The sequence below is a fragment of the Agelaius tricolor genome, unplaced genomic scaffold (assembly GCF_023055355.1).
Source record: "Agelaius tricolor isolate 1412-34295 unplaced genomic scaffold, bAgeTri1.0.p SCAF_1, whole genome shotgun sequence".
NCBI lineage: Eukaryota > Metazoa > Chordata > Aves > Passeriformes > Icteridae > Agelaius > Agelaius tricolor.
The window spans coordinates 91104205-91124240 of NW_027269261.1; the positions used below are offsets into that span (position 1 = coordinate 91104205).

Below are 20036 nucleotides of genomic sequence, written 5' to 3' on the forward strand. Positions count from 1 at the left end.
TCCGTCACTTAATGCCAGTCAGCAGTCCCAACAGATAAGATAAATGAAACAGACCAACTGTTCCTGGAATCAAGAGACACAGCAAAATCTTTAGTGTCTAAATTCACATATATTCAGGGATTTTTATATACACATTCAAGATGCAGCTTCAGGTTTCTCATTTTTACTTAAGTTTCATCCAGTGGTCTTGTTAAGTCTACTGCGACCATATGAGTAGTGGGAGATGATCCTCCTCGGAGACCTTTCAAGAAAATCTGGGGTTTGGGTACATTGCTTGAGTTGTCACGCTTAGTCTGGGTGCCAGCATCTTTTGGCAGGTACACTTGGGTGCAGTTCTCCCTTCTCATGTGGCTGAGATCAGTCTGCATGGAATGAGTTAACATGCGGCGCAAGTTGGCCTAAAGACACAAAAAGAATCAGATTAAGCAAAATTTTGTTTGAACATTTCAGCACCAGTATATACTCAGAAGTATTTGTCTATTTTAGATCCATGGGCTTCACAAACCTGGAACATGGCCCACCTTACCCTCCTGTCAATACACAGTTGTGACTGTGATTTGGTAAATCCTGATCTAACAGGATGTGTGAACAGCACTTTAGATACCCCATACAATTTTAAACTAGTCTCTTAATATTTTCATACCACTGGTCATTGTCCTTCAACTTTTGTTAAATGCTTCACCTTTGTTTCGTTAGAATAAAATGTTTTCATCACAAGTGCTTCCGGTCTTTGGTTTCTGCCAAATGTGATGAAGTTTAGAGGCTGGTGTCACAAATTATCAGATAAAAGTGAAAAAATGCCTTTTTATACCACATTGCTCACTAGCCCCTTGACAAGGGGTAAAAGTTAGGGCAATTTATGATTAAAGCTGGTTATTCACAGAAATTGCCATAAATACAACAACAAAACTACTTCTCACAAAGCATTGATATTCCAATGCCAGCACTTAAAACAAAAAAAATGTTCCTTATTCCACTGAGCCTTCTGCGTCAGCAACAATGCAAAACACTGTAAATTATGATATAATGTTGTCCTCAAAACACACAAAATACAGTCTCATGCTGGAATTCAGGCCCCTCCAAGTAAGTGAGGAAGTCCCTGGAGTCCAGCCCAGTCAGTGAAGACTGGAGTCAGTGGAAGCTGGAGAGTGATACAGCTGGCCAAATGTCCTAAATGTTGTATCAGGGCAAGTTAAAATATTCTCCAGCCTCCACCACTGAGGTCTCTCTCTGCTGGAATGGAAGGTGAAGCACCTAAATGTAGGCACATTTTGGTACCTTAATCTACAACTGAATCTTATATGCAAGCAGAATCCAGCAAAGAACAATAAGGCATCTTATAGAGAAGATGCCATGGGAAGAAAGACAATTAAGTTTTGTTTTGTTGTGGTTTTTTTTTTTTTTCCCGAGGGTTTTAATGATGGAATGTATGCTATTACAAGGAACTATGCTTGCACAGAGAAACAAATGTGAGCTAAAAATTTTACTTCTAACATCATATAGGTTTTCTAACAAAGTAATAGCTTAATATTTCATACCACTACAAGTTTTTTGGCTAAGTATGAACAACACAAAAAACACCAAAGGCATATGAGCTCATTCTCTAACAAAACCCACAAATATGTCTGATGTTTTCCTGAAGTATCAAATTCATTGATGCACTGGTAAACTATTTCTGTTATTTTATCACTTTGTTATTAAATGTTTTATCATCTCCATAATACAAATTAGCATAGTCAAAGCACTTTTGCATGCATCTGGGATTTTTTTTTCAGCTCCATATCACTAATCTCACATTTGGACAGCTGAGGCTAGAACACCCTTAGTACTTTAAAGTACTTTCTCTAAATATTTCAAACTAACAAGCTATAAATTTGTTTGTGAATGGTCTTCATGACCAGATATTGGAAAATATCCACTTTTGCTTATGCTGAAGACATAAACATCTTATGTTTATTTCTGTACTTTTTACCTTTACAGAAGCAAAAGAGGCTTTTAGCTAGGCTTCTTGTAAACCTAATTGGCTTCTTTAGATACCTCAGTAACAACTATTTCTTAGAATCCTTTATGAGCTAGCAACACTGGCAAGACTCCTCAGTCCAAAATTTTGGTTCCTTTCATAATGTTAAAGATTTCATGGCAAAAAGGAAAACAGAAAGGAAATAGGCTGCCCAGTAGGCCACAGACCTCCACAGTGCATCTGTTCACAGGAGTAAAAAAAACCTATTAGTATTATATGTTCAGTTGATATTGTTCACTGCAATATTCCCTGTACTCACAAGTTGTTTGTTTTGATTGAATTCTGAAAATCAGGTGCTATACCTTGACAACTACATGTGCTGGCAAACCCTAGAAAGAAGCTTCTGACATATTTACTGTTAATTTAAAAGTTTTTATGTACATACGTGGTCAACCTTCTATGGACAGACTGTGATTTCCAATCTATCAGAAAATCCTGATAGTATGACAAACATTTGCTTTTGCTTTTTCTCACAAAGAAATTATATAGTAGTATCTTCAATCAAATAAATTGATTTTAATGTAGAACAACCTTAATATCCATTGCAATTCAATTCAAAACAACAAACTCTTATTACATAAAGAAGGCAACTGAAAAATTTGAAATTAAGAGATACAGAAGTGGAAGCACTGCTCAAAAAACAGGGAAAAATATGTAAGAAGTGAGAGAAGTCTAAAAATAAGGAGAGAGAATATCTAGAAAAAAAATTGGAGCAGTTGTAATGAAGTATATGTTATTGAATAAAAGGTTAGATTTATGTTTCAAGGAACAAAAATTAAGAATAATTTACTATAGATTTGTTATATCCAACAACGAAAATCTGATAACAGTACCAACCAATTTTATAGCTTTTCTTCTCAGTTCCCATTCATTCCATTCATAGGATCTCACAATAGTTGGAGGCAAGATATGAGTATCAGTTTGAGTACCACTCTCACGTTTTAGGGGTGGTTTCATTGAACCTTTGCTCGCCTTTCTGGCCTGGATGAAAAGAAACAACCAAAGCCAAGCAAGGCATTGAGAAGAATACACAGAAACAGCATATGGGTATAGTACTTTTTAAAAGCAAATAGAGACCTGCAAACCACAAGTGGATAATGATTTTTACATTCATCAATATTTTTGTTCCCCATGCTCCCACTAAAAGGAAAACATTAAGCACCTGGTGGATTTAATTTCTGACAGAAAACCTTTGAGGCAGAGGCCACAGCTGAGTTGCAGGCTCCTGTCTACCGAGTGAGTGCTTAATTGTTGGATTTTAGAAAAAATGGGTCCCATCACCAGTATTTTATGATGCAGCCACCCCAGTTTGTCTTCCTGAATGGACTAAAAATCACAGATCATAACTGGGAGAAGTGCACACATCTCTGCTATAGCTGGAATATAAACTATGTTTCAAACCAAGGGCCAGTTCAAGACTACATTCTTTCCACTGCTAGGGATCTAAAATTCACAAGTGGATCACAGAGAATGTTGCCTATAAATTCAAACCAAGTCTTTGAATTTCCCAGAATAACACCATCACATTCATTATTGGTGACTCTCCTTTTATTTTTTAATATGTTCCATAACTCCTGTCCCCAGATACAACTACACCCTCATCCAGCACACATGGATGGACTGCTGAGCTAAAGCTCCACTTAACATGATATCTGACCTATCTTCTGTTGCATTTATTTACTGGTCCTTTAAGCTACTTTTGCAAAAATGAGGAAAAGAAACATCAGACACAAGACCTGCCTAGGCTATGGACTAGCAGCTTTTATCACTGCCAGAGTGCTTTGGATTTACATATTCTCCTATGAATAGATAAGGTGAGAATGACACTAAGTAGAAACATTTCTTCAACACTCTGAAGACCTGGAAAAGATGGACCTTCAGACAGGCAGAGGATTTTACTTATTTCCTAAAGATAGATATCACCTGTTTCCTTTTAGAAAGGACAGACCAACCAGTGACCCAGCAGCTGTTTAGCAAAAGGCATGGGCAGTGTGTACCTGTGTATGTGGAACAAGGTATTCAAACTGATGATGGAGCTCAAGCAGTTGAATTAGCTCTGCATATTTTTTTGCTTTTTCTATATTCAATTGAATGAACTTATCTGGATCTTCAGCAAAGATGTATGCATCTTCTTTTGAACTGAAAACATAGTACTTCTCCTTGTGCTTCAAAATTCCAATAGCAGGATTTCCTAAAAATGAGAAGAAAAACTAACCCAAAATAAGCCCCACAAATTAAAATAGTGAACAGTATGATATCCAATACAGAAGACATTTGTAATCAAGATTCTGTGTTTACCTCAAGTTAGTTTCACTTCCTTCATTTCTGAACTCAGTATAAACCCTTAAAAGCAAGCTTTTTTAAAATATAGAAAACTCTATTTTGTTAGGTCAGTAAAACTGCTTTTGATCAGTTCACATCCAGCATGCCTTAGGTGCATGTCTCAGAAAAACAACAGATAAAACACATATAGCAAAGGCATAAGAAACCAGTCTTTACCCTCAAATGTTTCCCCTAAAATCTTCAACAAATATCTGATTGCAGATCAGTAGTGCATTTATACCAAAGGGCATAACACTGAGATGAAGTGAAGAAGCAGATAAAGCAGCTGGGAAGCCAAACAACAAATTAAGAGAGAAAATGGAAGTGTCAATAAAGACCAAATAACTTATACAGGAAAATACAAACTGATTTCAAGGACAGTAGCAGGTTGGGCTTCAGATGTCATTGCCCAGGAAAGACCAGAATCATCACAGACCTTGAACACACTCAGTCAAAAAAGGAATTATTAGTATGCAAACAGAGGAAGAGAAGAAAACCAATATTATAACAACCCGTGATAATGTTTGTAATAATACAATAATACAACAATTCTGTTATATAATAATTACATAATAATAATATTTAATATTTAAATAATTAATAACAATACAATAATTTTGTTCCAACACAACAGAACAAGTGAAAGGGAGCTAGGGATGATCAAAGGCTTGTGATACCTTTCATAGAAGGAGGGGTTAAAGAAGAAAGCCTCCTCAGCATTAAACAGAAAAAAAGAAATAATATGATAGGGGGTTATAAAACCATGAATTGTGTGCAATATAAAATAACTATTTAGTAATTTTCCTAACAGAAGGACTATCAAGTCTTTGTTGAAATTATCAAGCCAGAGCTTAAAACCATCTCAAAAAGAGGTACCTTTTCATAGCATGTATAATTGTGGGGCTCTTGAGAATAAGAACATCCCATGACAAACTCTAGATGGATTCCAAAATCAATTAGATAAATTAAAACCTCTTTGAAGGATTATTCAACAGAAGGTTACAGACTCAACATTAATCAGAGGAAATCCCATAACCATCAACTTCTAGGATTGAAGGGATATAATTAAGGAAAGATCACTCTGACTTGAATTCTCATAATTTTAAAGTGTTCATGACCGTCCATGTGCAGTAATCAGATACAGGGCTAGAGAGACCTTCAATCCAACTAAGGACAGCTGTTCTCATGTGCAATACTAAGTGTAAGTAAATTACATTGCCATAAAAATATCTGTTCTTTAATACTGACTAGTAAAGGGCCATATTTTCCTCCCAAACTCCCATAGGTTTAAAAAATTCTATATGGACAGGTTCTAGAAAGGACAGGAAGATGGGAAACATGAACTAGGATAGCTGAAATAAGGCTAACTTTCAAGACAGATGAGCCTAGAGAGACCAAAAATTCCTACAATTAGTTGACTTAATCAAGTGCACTTTTGCATTCTTTTAGGAAAGATTTTTAGTACTTTGTCACAACTATTTAAAATACATATGAAGTAGGCATGAATGGCTATGTTTACACATATGGATGCACAAAACAGAAGGAATTGCCATTTCCCTATGCCTGCATTACAGCAGTAACCAAACCTGTATTCAGTTGCAGTGTAGGTTATACAGACTCATATAGAGCAGGAAGAAACATTTATCCATCCCATCTGGTTTCTGCCCCTGCTCCTCTTCAAGCCATCCTGCCTTCCACTAAGGGCAGTTAATTTGTGTATTTTAAAAAAGATATTTTAACAAGGGAAATAAGTTACCTGGGGTGAAAATTGCAAATATGGAAAAAACAGTATTCCAGCTTTGACATAAGAGGATGCATTCAGAATGCCTTTACATTTTTCCTAATCCTTGTGTAAATATATTGTATGGAAAATATCTAACCACAAAGCATACCTGGTAGGGTGATACCTTTCACACCAATTGAACGTGCACAGAAACCATGGTACTGGATCAGCAACTGATCAAAGTTATCAGTAGTCTCTGGAAAAAGCCATTCTTGGTTTGTGAAATCAGAAACATTCACTCTGGTTGCTAAGAAAAGGTAAAACAAAGGAAGGACTTCAATATTAAAATATCAGATGTCTAAAAGCTAATGATATTACAGGATGACCAGATTACTCTGGTTGACAGGATGACCTGCAGTGCCCAGATCCCAGAAGCCAAAATTTCATCCTGCCTTGAAAGCAAACCTACTGAAAATCAGTCCTGCGAGAACCTTCTTCAGTAGCATCAGTTTTCTTTGAAAACATGGGACAACAAAAGGAAGATAATAGTTTAATCTTTGATTTTGTTTTCACCCACACATGCATTACAAACTCCCTGGCATAAAACTTGGCTCCTGGGGATACCATCTTACAAACAATCCCTTCTGGTAACCAAAGCCCTGTTAAATCATTTTGTTTATACCCTACCCCTCAATTTTCAAAGTTCTGAAATGTATAAAAAGACATTAATACACTTCAAAATTTTCTTAAAAAAATATAAATATTCTCTGATCATTCTGAAATTTTTGTAAGGTATACTTGTATCTAGAAGCTTTATTTTAGTTTTATATGTAAAAATAGGATCACAAGCTACACTACATGAAAATGTAAATCTGTACCCTACAAGGCTCATTTTAATTTACTGTGCAAATTCTGAGTATAAAAAAATCAATACAGCACCTTCTGTAAAGCACCTCTTGTAAAGAAAATTCAAACTACAAAATCTTGGAAAATCTTGGAAAATCAAAAAGTTTCAACTTTCCATACCCATGGTTTCTTTTATCCTTTCCTCATCACTTTTCACAGTCACTCCTTCCAGAAAAGATGTTAGCATTTCCTCTGGAAAAAGCTGTGATTGGATTTCCAAGAATTGTTGCAGATTGTCAGCCATATTTGTGAGGAAGCTTAGCAGTAGCATTTCATCCTGAAAGCCAGTCCAAAGCTTAGAAAGTTCCATAAACAGAGGCTGGAACATAAAGAAAATTCTCTGAAATACAGATTTGTTTTATGTCTATGGTGTAACCCAAGCACTGTGCACAACAATCTCAGCTATGAACAAAGCAGGGCTGATCTCCAAGGTCTTCAGCAACCAGAAATTCCAGGGGAACTCAGGGACACTGTAAGAGGAGCTTCCATCATATATGCCTAAAGCAAGTATATCCAGCATGTCAACCCACAGGCAAGAGTTGTACTTTTCTATATGTTACTTCAGAACCTTTCTCAAATAAATGTACTTTGTGACCATGCTTTGAATTTAGCACTTCACTGACAATACAGTTTTATAACTGAAAATATGGTGTACAGGACTAAGGACCAGAAGGAACACACCTGATTAATTACCAAAGTAGTTAAAACCACACCTCTATATAAACTACCAGCTTTTGTTATTTTGTCTGCCCTGCTTCCATAGTGAGTTGGTAGCACAGCCCCAGGCCATCATGTGTGTCAAATGGAAGGGGTGCAGGCCTCTCCAGAGTGGTCCAGGGTTCAAGGCAAAACTGGAGGCTGCCCTTCCCAGCACTGACATGCTGTTGGCATACAGGTGTAGGCACATAAAGTAGCAGCCTATAAGCTTTAAGTTTAAATGCTGTTTTCAATGACAGTGACATAAAATGTGCCCTGTTACCTCAACACACAGAGAGCATTTACAGCAAATGATTCAACCAATCTGAAATGCACACTTAACCACACATTTTATGCATGCTAACAACATTATCATAAGAGCAGCCAACAGAGCCAGCTCTGAAATTCATCGGCATTGCTAATGCTGTGGAAGTGTTATGGTTACAAAAATGGAAGAAACTAAAGGAAGACCAAAAACATTCTTAATAGAATAAACAATTATATTAATGAAATATACTGTTTTTCCTAAAACAAGTGTTTGCTACAAATATAGGCCTTATCCTATGCTTTTTAAAAGACAGAATGCCCTGTTTCTCTACCTTTGTAGAGGATCCAGCTTGTCAGCAACAAGCCAAAGACAAGAAAAATTATTTAAATAGTGTGTTAATAAAAAAAATCTCTACCTGAAAAGGATCTGAAATCAAAAGGCATTATATATTTTGTCTTCAGCAGAGAAGTCAAAACAACTAACCAACCAGAAGAGAAAAGAATTCCAGGAAGGCAGCAAACAACAACAGACAGCTTTTAGGGAAAAGGGTAAGATATATCAGTCACAAAGATACAGAAGAGGAAAAACTGCTTTGAGTAGCTGGACAAAAGGGGAAAATGTTCTCCAAACGAGAACATCTGGTTTATAAAATCAAAAGCATACATAAATTGAAGTTTGGATCATTCAGTTAAAGTGCTGTTCCCATGAGTTTCCAGCTTGGATGCTCTTATGGGAAGTGTAAAAAATACTTGGAGTAGGTGGGGGTCATGATCTTCCTCTTCCTCTGCAGTAGGCTTTATTTTGCTTTGTAACAATTAGCTTAGAATGTTAAAAATAACCTAAAACATGTATGAAACTGCATGCTGGTGCAGCAGCCAACGACACGGAATTGGAATGATAATCAAATCACACAAAATAACGAGCTCTTACAAGAAAAGCAAATTTAAATGAAGCTGGTTTCTAGCATATTTCTCTCCTGTTTCCTTTATAACATGCCATCATAATATTCCCAGGTTTTCACAGGCTCATTAAGCAGCCTCCCTCGTAATACCTGTAGTTCACAGCATTCATTCCCTTTCCCCCTAATACCTCCTTCCCATGTCCTGTAGCTCCCAACCAAGGGTGCAATAGTGCAGAATAACAATTTTTCAGTGGCTGCTCACTGGCCAAAGAGCACACAAACTTCATTTCAGACCTGATCTTGGTAAGACTCTAATTGTGTCTCTAGTTGCTCTTATTATCCCCCCATAAAATTTGAAGAAAATGACGTATTTTGAGATCTTTTGACTCTGACAAATGTGACTGAAACTTGCCAACAGGTTGAGAAGCTATTGGGAGGGGAAAAGAGGCTGACACCCATCACAGAAACCCGGTTTCTTCAGAAAAATTATATCAATGACTCATACTGTAATTACAGGGATTGCTATGTGAGGGAACTTTAAAATAATCATACTCTGTTGTGCTGTTTTCTGCAATCATTATGTTCTTACAGTTTCTGCAATGAACAGGAAAGAATATATACACACACAAAAAAGGAAATCTACAAATAATGACAACTCAAGACACTTACAGTAAAATACCATTTAATTCCTTTACTCCCTTTTTGTACCTTACCTTTTTTTTACCTTAAGAGCAAGTCTTTTAGTTGCCCCTTCAAAAATCACAGATTTTTGATATTGTAATAGAGAGAAAATTTATAGCCTCTTGCTAAACATAAACTACTCAAAAACACACCTGCAAAGTATCTTACTTTAATAATGTTTTCAACTGAAGAAGTAATGGGTTTCCTATTCATAATACTTACAAAAACTTCTCTGGACTCTATGGAAGTCTTATCCTGCACTGTGTTTTTCAATAACATCATTGCTGCTTCAAACTGAACATCCAACGATTCAACTTCTTGAGCACTTGTAACTGCATTAGACTGGAAAGAGAACAACAGGTAAAATGTATCACACTCCAAAAATCAAGTATTTGGTAATAAGTATTTACCCGGGCCTCTTCTTTCAACTATTTTCAGAACAATTGTTTTAGGAAACAAAATGTACTCTAGCTATCCACAGAATACATTTTTCCTTAAATGTTCAGGTGTTCAGGCACTTCAGTCACACATAAACTTCCAATTTTTATAGAAAATCCTCTGGATTTTCCCAATGAAGAGAACAAAAAGAAAAAAAATACTTTTTTTCAATGCCTTATACAGGAAAGACTAATAAAAAACTCCAGATTCTCAAGAGACAAATGAAAAGCTCTTCAGTAATAAAACAAGAATTTAAATTGTATTCTTCAAAGACTTTTGATGACTCCATATATTTTGGGGGTGTCTGCAGACTAAAACTGAGATGATTTATGGATTGATCAAGGAGATTTTTTTCTCTCATGCCTTTTGGGGCAGAGAATTAGTATGCAAAGAACTGTTTAATGGTGGACTTGGCAGTGCCAGGCTAATAGGTTAACGGTTGGACTCAATGATTTTAAAGGTATTTTCAAAGCTAAACAATCTTTGGTTCTTTATCTAAAGATATATTTTATTTTATTTCATTTATTTCCAAATATTTTTTCTTATATTTCTCTCCTGTGCAAGTAGGTAACTTGAAGACAATCCACCTGCATTAAAAGTCCACAGGATATAACACCTCACCTGAAGGATGCAAAGGAAGGCTTCATACTGTCTCACATTGAATAGTGCTTCTTTTAATTTAAGAAATCTAAGCTGGGAGAACCTCTGGGGGTCCTCCTGCATGGCCTCCAGCAGGGCCGTGTAGCGGTGGGCCAGCAGCTGGCAGGAGTTCAGACGCTCGTCCAGAGTCCGCGTAGCCGAGGGAATGGCTTCGCTCAGGATGCTCGGCACTGTTCATGTGGAATAAATATGAAATGTGCAGAAAAAGAATTAATGAATGAATTAATCACATGGTTAAAGTGCAAGACTTGAGCATAATGGTCTTCCAATTAAATTTTGATTTCTACATTTTGTTCTTATATTCATGCATTTCCAAGTTCTTGCAAACCAGATTAAATCACTCTATCTCACTAGTCAGGTTGTTGCAAATATTTAGAATTACAAGTGTGGAAATACCACAGTCAAGTCAAGGAATGTGAGGAAACTTGCTTTATGGTAGATTCAACTCTGTTGCTACAACTGACATGGGTTTCCTGAGAGTATCTGCACAATTTTCAATTCTCGGTTTCCTAATTTGCAAAATACCAATAACAATAACATGCCTCCCTGAGATGGGAAATTATTGGAGCAGCTCCAATGAAGAAGTCCAGTAAGGATGAATTGGGAATACCCAGCTCAAATGCAGTTGTTTACTTACAGTCATCAATGCAGCTTCCTCCTTTCTGGCACTGCTTGTTGTACAAACGAATTCCTGTCACTAGCATGGCAAGATCTTTCAGCTGTTGTTCTTTGTCCTTCTTACTGAGTGAGATGAAAGTAATCATTTCTGTCTGGGGGAATATACTCTGCAAGGCAGCTATAAGCATTACAATGTGGGAGAAAACCCTCAGTGTGAGGGAACAGAAAAGAAAATCATTAAATAAGAAAAAAATAGACTCTCCTAAACAAATGCAAAAGGTAAGAAATATATGGGAAATTTACACTTCAAGGCTGAGCAGTGACAGTTTGGATAGCAAGCATTCATCACAGTTTACCCCATTTGTATCTAAATATCAGCGAAGAGGAAGTGAAATTTTATTTTTTCAAGAAGAAAAGCCCAATTTCACAGCTGGGTGTTTACTGACCTGTTACCTCCCTGACAGCCTCAATATCTGTTGGGGATCCCAGGCCAGATCTCAGCAGCACACAGGCAACAATCTTTTGATACACATTCTCCATTTCTTCTTGCGTACGTGGACTACTCTCAGTGATGGCTCTAACTACAGGAGCCAGTTTTCCTTCCAGAACACGCTCCTGCTCACTCAGTAATTCATCTAGGAAAGAAGGACACTTAAAAAGTGCTATCTAAATCCTTTGAAATCTGCCTTATACAGAGGGTGTAATTCATTTCCACAGTCAGAGCACCAACTTAAGGTTTCTGAAACAGAGGTACATGAAAGAGATGTTCATAGTCCCACATCATTAGAATTAAAACCAGCAGAGTTAAACATTAATGGGATGTTAATTAGCATGATTAACATCAGTCAGTAGAGTCCTGAGAACTGTTCAGGCCAAACTAGACAGCAAGTCTCTGGCTCTCTGAACTCCTCTGACTGTAGGAGGACTTAACTTACACACACACAATATTTCAAAGACACCTGAAGTTACATGCTCATGTCTGAATACTACTCAAGATCTCAAAAACTTGCTGGAGTTACTGAGCTTATAGAGTTCAGAGGATTTAGGAGCAGCTCCCCATGTTGCTAATTTTTGGTTTTAATCCATGCTAACAGGAAAACATTTTCATTATCTCCCCACAGAGAAATGTTTTTGTCACATCTATGCTTGTTATGTGTCTTCTATTTCCCAGCCAGCCTCCACTGTTCCTTTGAGATCAGGAATTACATTTACAGCAAAGGCATTTTCCCCATCTCATTTTATTTTCACATTCTCATTCTCAGACCATGTGAAATTACTACTGATGAGAGAAAAACGTACTCAGCTAAAGCTGTAACCAATTGTTCAAGATTACTTAAATCTCTCAGTTAGGGATATTGATAAAATACTGAGTTGTGAGTGCCTTCAGACACACAGGTGCAAGCTTTTCTTGCTGAAGGCAGCTAACCACTGAAAGTGTAAGTGTCCTCAAGCAACCTAATACATTATATTCAGTAAATCTCTCAGCATGAGAAGAGTGTACTCTCAAATCTAATGTACACTTTTCCCTACTATATCCATACTGAAACATCAGACTCCTGTACAGTAAATTTCTCCTGGGATTTTATTTTGTTTACTGACAGGATTCATTTAGCAGTAATCACTATTCTTAAATTATAAACTCAGCATCAACTTCTATGAAAACATATTTGAAATTACCTCGGTTTGCATAGTTCATATCAAAGTAAACTTGCATCTTAATTGTGCTTAGGGATGGGTTTGTTGTGTCAAGCAGTCTGGTAACACAGAGCTAAAAAGAGAGTCAGAGAAGTGAGTTCTTTCTCATCTCTGGGGAAACATCTGAACTGACAGTGATCTACTAAAGGTTTCACAACAGCTGTAGAGCCCCCTCACTACCATTTTCTCCATATAAAGCTTTTCTAAGGCATTTATTTATGGAAACATAGTCCAGTCTTTAGCTACAGACCCATGAGAATAAAGCAGCACTCAAATTTTGAAAGTGTTCATGTAATTTCAGTTAACAGGAACAGGTAGCAAATAATGCTATAGTCTTAGATAAGTAGTGACTCTCAACATCATGTCAGAATTACCTGAATAAGATCCTGCATGTCATTTTCTGTAAAGGTTCGATCCATATTAAAATCATTTCTTGGATCTAACACAACAGCTTTCACCTAGAGATTGCCAAAAGAAAGATACTAATTTATGTCACAAAATTTCATCTTTGCAACTCACTTTTTATTTTCTGAAGTATCTCAGATGCATTCAATATTTCTTTACTATTTTTTTATCCATTTCAGTCTTTGATAATGAAACAAAATTACTTCATTTCACATCTTGCCTTCATTTTTTATTTGTGCCTGAGACCTGAGATTGAAACTGAGTTTCAATCTCAGTTCTCAGGCACAAATAAAAAAAATAAATTTGTGATACAAATATTTAAATATAGCTCCTTTAAAATTTACTTGGAAAAATATTTTCTTAAGTAACATTTTTTGAAAATCCATCATGGTTGTTTATAAACTTCTAAGTTGGCGCTATATGCATTGATATAAACATTTACCATTTGAATAAAAAAACCCATGGTGTTCTACATGCAGGAAAATAAGTGCATGTTTGCAATTGGTGTTCATGCTAGGTGTCTTGCCAGCCACTTGTACTGGTAAAAGTTTTTACTCATTAAAATTTTCCTGCTTAATTGATTAATGCTGCTTTTGAGCCCAATCTTTTTTCTAAAGCTGCAGTGTCACCTTTAGGGGGAAAAATAGCATGTTAACAGTACTGTTCTGAAGCATTTATATTTATATACAAGTGTATCAAGAGCTGATCATCAATAAAAAAAGAATCTAGCCCATCTTTCTTCAGACACAGCTTTGCAGGCACATCCAGACTATATTCTGCAGCAGTGCTGTGTCTCCTAAGAGATGCCAAAATGCAAAATACTTTTAGGATACTTAAAGTTGTCTACCAAGGACAATACTGAGATTGAATCCATTAAATTTTCACTTTAAATGGGATCAAAGCCAATTCCTTCAAATATTCAGTCCATTTATAGCACTTGGCCCTGTCTGAGCAGAGAAACAAAATTATCCATCACAAGAGAGGGAGGAGGTGAACATCGAAGAATAAACATAGCTGTTGCATTAAACATTCACCTCTGCATCACAGGTTCATTTATGAGAGTGTGAAGAAACATTATTAAAACTTGGTAAAACTTCTCTTTTTCACTTCTGAAAGAAAACAATGGTTTATCTGCCTGCCGAAGAAAGCTCCGAGTTGGAGTTCAGAGTTTGCGGGACTCAGGACCTGCAGCCTCCTTGGAGCATTTTATTCCCGGAAGTTTTCAGGGGAATAAAACACTTTTTCAGTACTGGATGTCGCTGAGTGCCCCTTTAAAATACCTCACAGCAGGCAATTGGAAACCAAGATATTTCCAAGCTCAGGTCACCCGTGCCAGCCTCAGCTGCCGCCAGCCCCTGAACGCCTCCTTCCGCGCTTACCATGAAGGCCACCAAGGTTTCCGAGAGGCTCTGTCCCTGGGCAGCGCACTCCAGGCCCACTTGGCGGATTATTCTCTTGAGGACACTTTGGGTCAGCTCGCCGGACATGCTGGCCAAGCACGCCGGCCTTAACCGGCTTACATTCAGTTCAGCGAGGGTCCCAGCCGGCCCGAGCCCGCCGCTTGCTGAGCAGCCTGTCCCGGTGCCAATGCTCCCCGGTGCCGCTGTCCCCGCGTCCGGCCGCTGCCCACGGGCGGGAGCGGCCGCGGCCGAGCGCCAGCCCCGGGCGTTGCCATGGGGACGCGGCCCGGCCCGGCCTGGCCCGGCCTGCGGGAGAGCGGCGAGGGCAGGCGGGGATGGGAATTTACACACGGAGCACAGGGAGACAGGGTTTGAGCAGGATAGATGGGGCGGTGTGTGTGCAAAACGCACACGCCTGCACGTACTCCAAGGACGCGGCTATGGAGGCACAGGAGCGGAGGTGTGAGTGTCTCGGCACGCACACAAACCGTGCTGTGGACGTCTGCAGCTATGGCTTTATGCAGCTGTGTCTAAATATACATATATATGTATGTATAAAGACACATACCTACAGTACATAAGTATATGTACCTCAATATCATAGAATCACAGAATTGTTAGGGTTGGAATGAACCTATAGAAATCATCCAGTCTAACCCCCCTGCCAAGGCAGGGTCACCTAGAGCAGGTTACTCAGGAACGTGTCCAGATGGGTTTGGAACATCTCCAGAGGGAGATCCATGATCTCTCTCTGGGCAGCCTGTTCCAGGGCCCTGCCACCCTCAGTGTAAAGTTCTTCCTCACGTGAAGGTAGAACTTCCTGTGCTTGAGATTATGGCCACTACTCCTCACCCTCTCACTGGGCACCACTGAAAAGTGTCTGGCACCATCCTCTTGGCACCCATCTTTGAGATATTTATGTGCATTAATGAAATCCTCTCTCAGTCTTTTCAAGACTAAAGAGGCCCACCTCTTGCAGTCTCCCCTTATGAGAGAGATGTTCCAGACCCCAAATTGTTTCTGTGGCCCTCCTCTAGACCCATATATACTCATACATACAATATATATCCCCCCACCATGGCAGCGGGGGTCAGAACTAGGTGATATTTAAGGTCCCTTCCAACCCAAACTTCTCTATGAATGGTCTGCTTGAGGGGGGCAGAGTGGGAAAAAGAAAACCCTCATGCCAAGCAAGCACACAGCCAAAACACCTGTGTGTTGACAACACACCACAAATCCAAAGCACAGCATCACAGGGAATGCTGATAAGCAAGCTAACTCCATCCCAGCCAGATCCGGATAAATGTATTTACACAGCCATAAATGCATACAATGCATAGATAAATTCACACAAACATGTATAAACAAAATGTGTGTATGGTACACAGTGAGTGCTGTAGGCAGAGGTAGCACAGACGAGGCAACTTTGCAACACAAGCAAGAGAGCCATCTTTGCTTTCAGGTCTCATGATTGCTGCTGGAGGTGGCAGCTCCTCTGGGTGTAGTGCCTGCAAGTACTACAGGCCACAGCCTGAAGTAGCAGCCCAGTGAGCCCCAAGTTCTTGCACACACCAGTGGGCAAACCCCTGCATGAATGCACTGCCTTGCTGTAAGTGATTCAGTTAGTCAATATGCAATTAATTCTAGCTTTTCTGTATCAGATAGAGGAAAGAGTAATAGCATGCTAATTAAATTTAAAAGCCATGTCCCTGAAAGGCAATCAAATAAGCTCAAAAGGCACAGGGAATGTAGGGATAACAGATTAAAAGCTACACCAGTTTTCCACTGATTTAATTTTTTTCCCTTTGATTTACGCTGTCAGACAGAGGGAACTCCACTGAAAATCATGATGAGATCAAGATGATAATTTTTTTCCACTGTGACCTCAGACAAGTCACTCTTATCAGTAAAATTAAGATGATACTATGCTACCTGGCAAGTGGCTGCAGGATTACATCCATGTTGCCAGTGTGTGTACAAAGGTACAGTGCAAGGAGTGCCAGCATAACCCATGGGAAATGCTTTGGGAAGATCTGTGGAAGAGGGATGAAAACAACTCTGCAATACACATTGTGAAGTCTTAGGTTTTATTCTAGTAGCCCAGCTAATGGGGCTTCTTAATATGTCCTCTGCATTGATATTTTTAAAATTCTGCACCCTTAAGCTCAGTAATTATAGCAAGACTTTCATCAAGAGCATAAAAACCTATAGGACCTCTTTTTCTGCAAATTGCTGGATGAGAAGCTTTTGGGGCCCTTCCTGGAGCAGAAGTGTGTTGCTGTTAGTGAGCTTAGGGTCACAGAGATTTTCCTCTGTGCTTCGTGGTAAATCACACAAGAACCAGCTCTTTTGCAGATGCAGGTGGGAAGGAGGAAGAGGAGAAGAAGAAGAATGTACTTTTGGGGATTAGAAGGAGTACGAGAAGGTGCCAATGCCAGCTCTCCCCCTACAAAAGCAAATTTCAAGTCAGTCATAAAGCTTGGTGCTTAAAGCACTGCTGGCAACACTTCCTCCTGAAAAGATTATCAGCTACAAGCAGACAGTCTTACAGACTGTACAGAGTTCAACCAAACACTGTCAGCAGTAGCGATGGAGGTGGAGCTTGCAGCTTTGGTGGTGCAGAAAGTCAGGTCCCATCCCATAACAGTCAGCGAGACTTTTGCTGACACCTTCACAGGCTTAGTACACGAGTATTTTTAGAGAGAGCAGGAATCTGCAGGTAGGATTTGCCCAGGTTTTTAGTATGTATGCAGAGCATGTGTAATTGTGCAATTTTGGCTTAGCAATTTAAGGACTCTAAAGATGGTTTACAGACTATTTCAGTATGTCTCTGTGTCTACATCTGCAATTAGCACAATCTCTGCAGAACATTTGGTGCTGAGGACCTGACAGCCACAACATACATACTTTAGCAGTTGTTACTTCAGCCTAGCTTTGGTCTGGTCCTGGTGACTGGTGCTTTGTTTTTGACTGAAGTCCATTAGGGGCACTGCCAGAGATCTCCTTCAAGGTTAATTTCACACAAAATATTCACATGCTCAAAGGCTGCTGTACTGTGCAAACCAAAGCAGAGCAGATGAGGACTATGTAGAGATTCTCTCTGTGAACAGGTGCTTGATCCTAAATTAAAAGACCATGCACCTTAACATCCCACTTCCCCCTACCCCAATATTCACAGTCATGTTAGTCTACAGGAGTATTTCCTGGGGAAAAACTGAGCTTTCTAAAAAGCTACCAGGCTAGCTCACATCCATACATCCCAGCAGGAAATGTCCAACTGCCTGTACACTGTTAGGCTACAGGCTGGAAGGAGAGAACAATATATTTTCAGTTTAGCATATTGAGAATTTAAATTCTTTTATTGTTTTAAGCATTTCAGTAGTATTAACCTATATTTCACATAGGGGAGGGGAGGGGAGGGAATTATTTATTTTCCAAAGAAAAGCATAATTTCAGGGAAAGTTTGTAATCTGTACTAGACCACAAAAATTACTTTCACTTATTTGTAACCTACCGAAGACTTTAGGTTGCACAACACTGTTTTCTAACCAAATCAGTTGGATTTCTCTTGTAGAATTAGTATCAACTTTTAAGCAGTTCCGGGAATTGAGGCCTGGTACCTGAAAAACAGATAAACTCTTCCCCCTGGCGGCATATGTGAGGCATTGACAGACGGTCAGTAAAAAGATTCCTGGATTGTGATGGGAGGAATTCCCGGATTAGTTTGAAGAGTCATTAAAAACAACACACACGGTTGTTTTTAAATCTCGTAAAGTTCGACACCCTAGTGCTTTATTCATGGGAAAGCATATCAGCTATTTGATGAACTTGCTATCACATTAAACTGGGTATCACGTCTAGGAAGTCACTCCTTTATCCTGCTATAAACAGAAGATGGGATTTACTTAACAAGATGCTCAAGTCTGAGCACATACCCTCATTTTGCTAGTGTGGGGACAAAGTTGCAGCTGGGTGCTCTTACACCACTGATCTGCAGAGGAAACAACCCAGAAGCAGCTCATGACTCAGCAGTGCACCCCAGAGGATAACAATTTCCAGAATGGAAAAAAGCACTGCTTGCTGAAGCTTCACCCATTGCCCTGTGCCCAGTGGGGATGCTGGGCTGAGCAAGAGTCTGTCTGAGTTCCATTAACACAGCCACATTCACCAAGGGATTCTGCAATCACTAACCCTCCAGTCATTCCCACTCATGGCTCATCTGAAAGAGAACTTCCAGCTCAGTTAGTCTCTCTCTGCACTCAGGTCTCCTCTGACTGGATGCCCTGCTGGTGAATGAGCACCAGCCCCTTGGCCTGAAGGTCTTCTGCTGCCATAAATACTCCAAGGCACTGGTTAAAGTTCTTCAAAGATGATACACCTAAGTGCAAGGACTTACAGCTGACAGGGCAGGACACAAGCAGAACCTGAGTCCCTTTCCTCATCTCTGAAGTTAAAACATAAACTGGGTGATTCAGGTTTTTGTTTTCTACTCTTCAGAGGCCTGAAATTACCTTGCACCTTGATGCAGAAATTAAAGTCCACTTGATTACACTTGGTTGTTTCAAAGGAGCAGTCCAAGGAAAGCCTGTCTTCACACAGGAATCTAAGGCCTGTCTCTTTTGAGAGGAAAATACATTCCATCTATCTGGCTTTATTTCCAAAGTGTCATGGAGAAGTGTAACAGTCAGAAATGCATTTTGTGAGGACAGACAAGTCATGCCACCTTTTTTAGCTTGTCTATTAGTTCACAATAAAGCTGACTTTCAAAGCTGTGAATGTTTTGGTGCAAGGATTTTTATTCTTTCTTCCTCCTCAAATCTGTGTATCAACAAATGGAAACCTCTGTGCTTGTGCTGCCTTGTTTGAAGCACAATGCTGTGGTGCTGGCCAACTGTGCTGACCAGCTCAGCTTTAATGACATGGTCACACAAGAGCATGCAGTGCTATTTAAAGCTTCCATGACTCTCCTGAAAAGCTATGTGAGTGCTAGGCATGTAACCACTGCAGACTCATTGAGGCACAGTGCAGACTAATGGTTCACATTCAAAGGAATCCCAGTCAACATTTATAGTAATTATTTAGCATATAGTTTAGGCTCTGACCCTCCCTTTTGGAATATGGTAAAGGATAAAGAATGTTAGACTGTTCTTCTATTTACTTCTCCCAGCTCCAACATTTTTCTGCTTTAAAGAAGGGATGTCTGAGGATGCCAGTGCTGTTTCTCCCCCTAATTCCCACTGTATCACAGTTTCATTGCAATATGAGGCTGCCTGGAAAGGACCTTAGACTTAAGCATTAGACAG

At 39.1% G+C, this 20036-nt stretch overlaps 1 protein-coding gene across 1 annotated transcript; it reads right to left on the minus strand.

The window, feature by feature from the left end:
• Positions 1-60: 60 nt before the first annotated feature.
• Positions 61-19764, minus strand: CFAP206 (cilia and flagella associated protein 206). Its single transcript, XM_071443387.1, has 12 exons — positions 14713-19764; positions 13303-13386; positions 12911-13001; positions 11680-11868; positions 11253-11411; positions 10577-10785; positions 9740-9859; positions 7092-7290; positions 6235-6372; positions 4018-4211; positions 2858-3001; positions 61-398 (listed from the first exon to the last, which is right to left on the minus strand). Exons 1-12 carry the CDS (start codon positions 14818-14820, stop codon positions 168-170), a joined length of 1866 nt encoding a protein of 621 aa, XP_071299488.1. The 5' UTR covers positions 14821-19764; the 3' UTR covers positions 61-167.
• Positions 19765-20036: the final 272 nt, after the last annotated feature.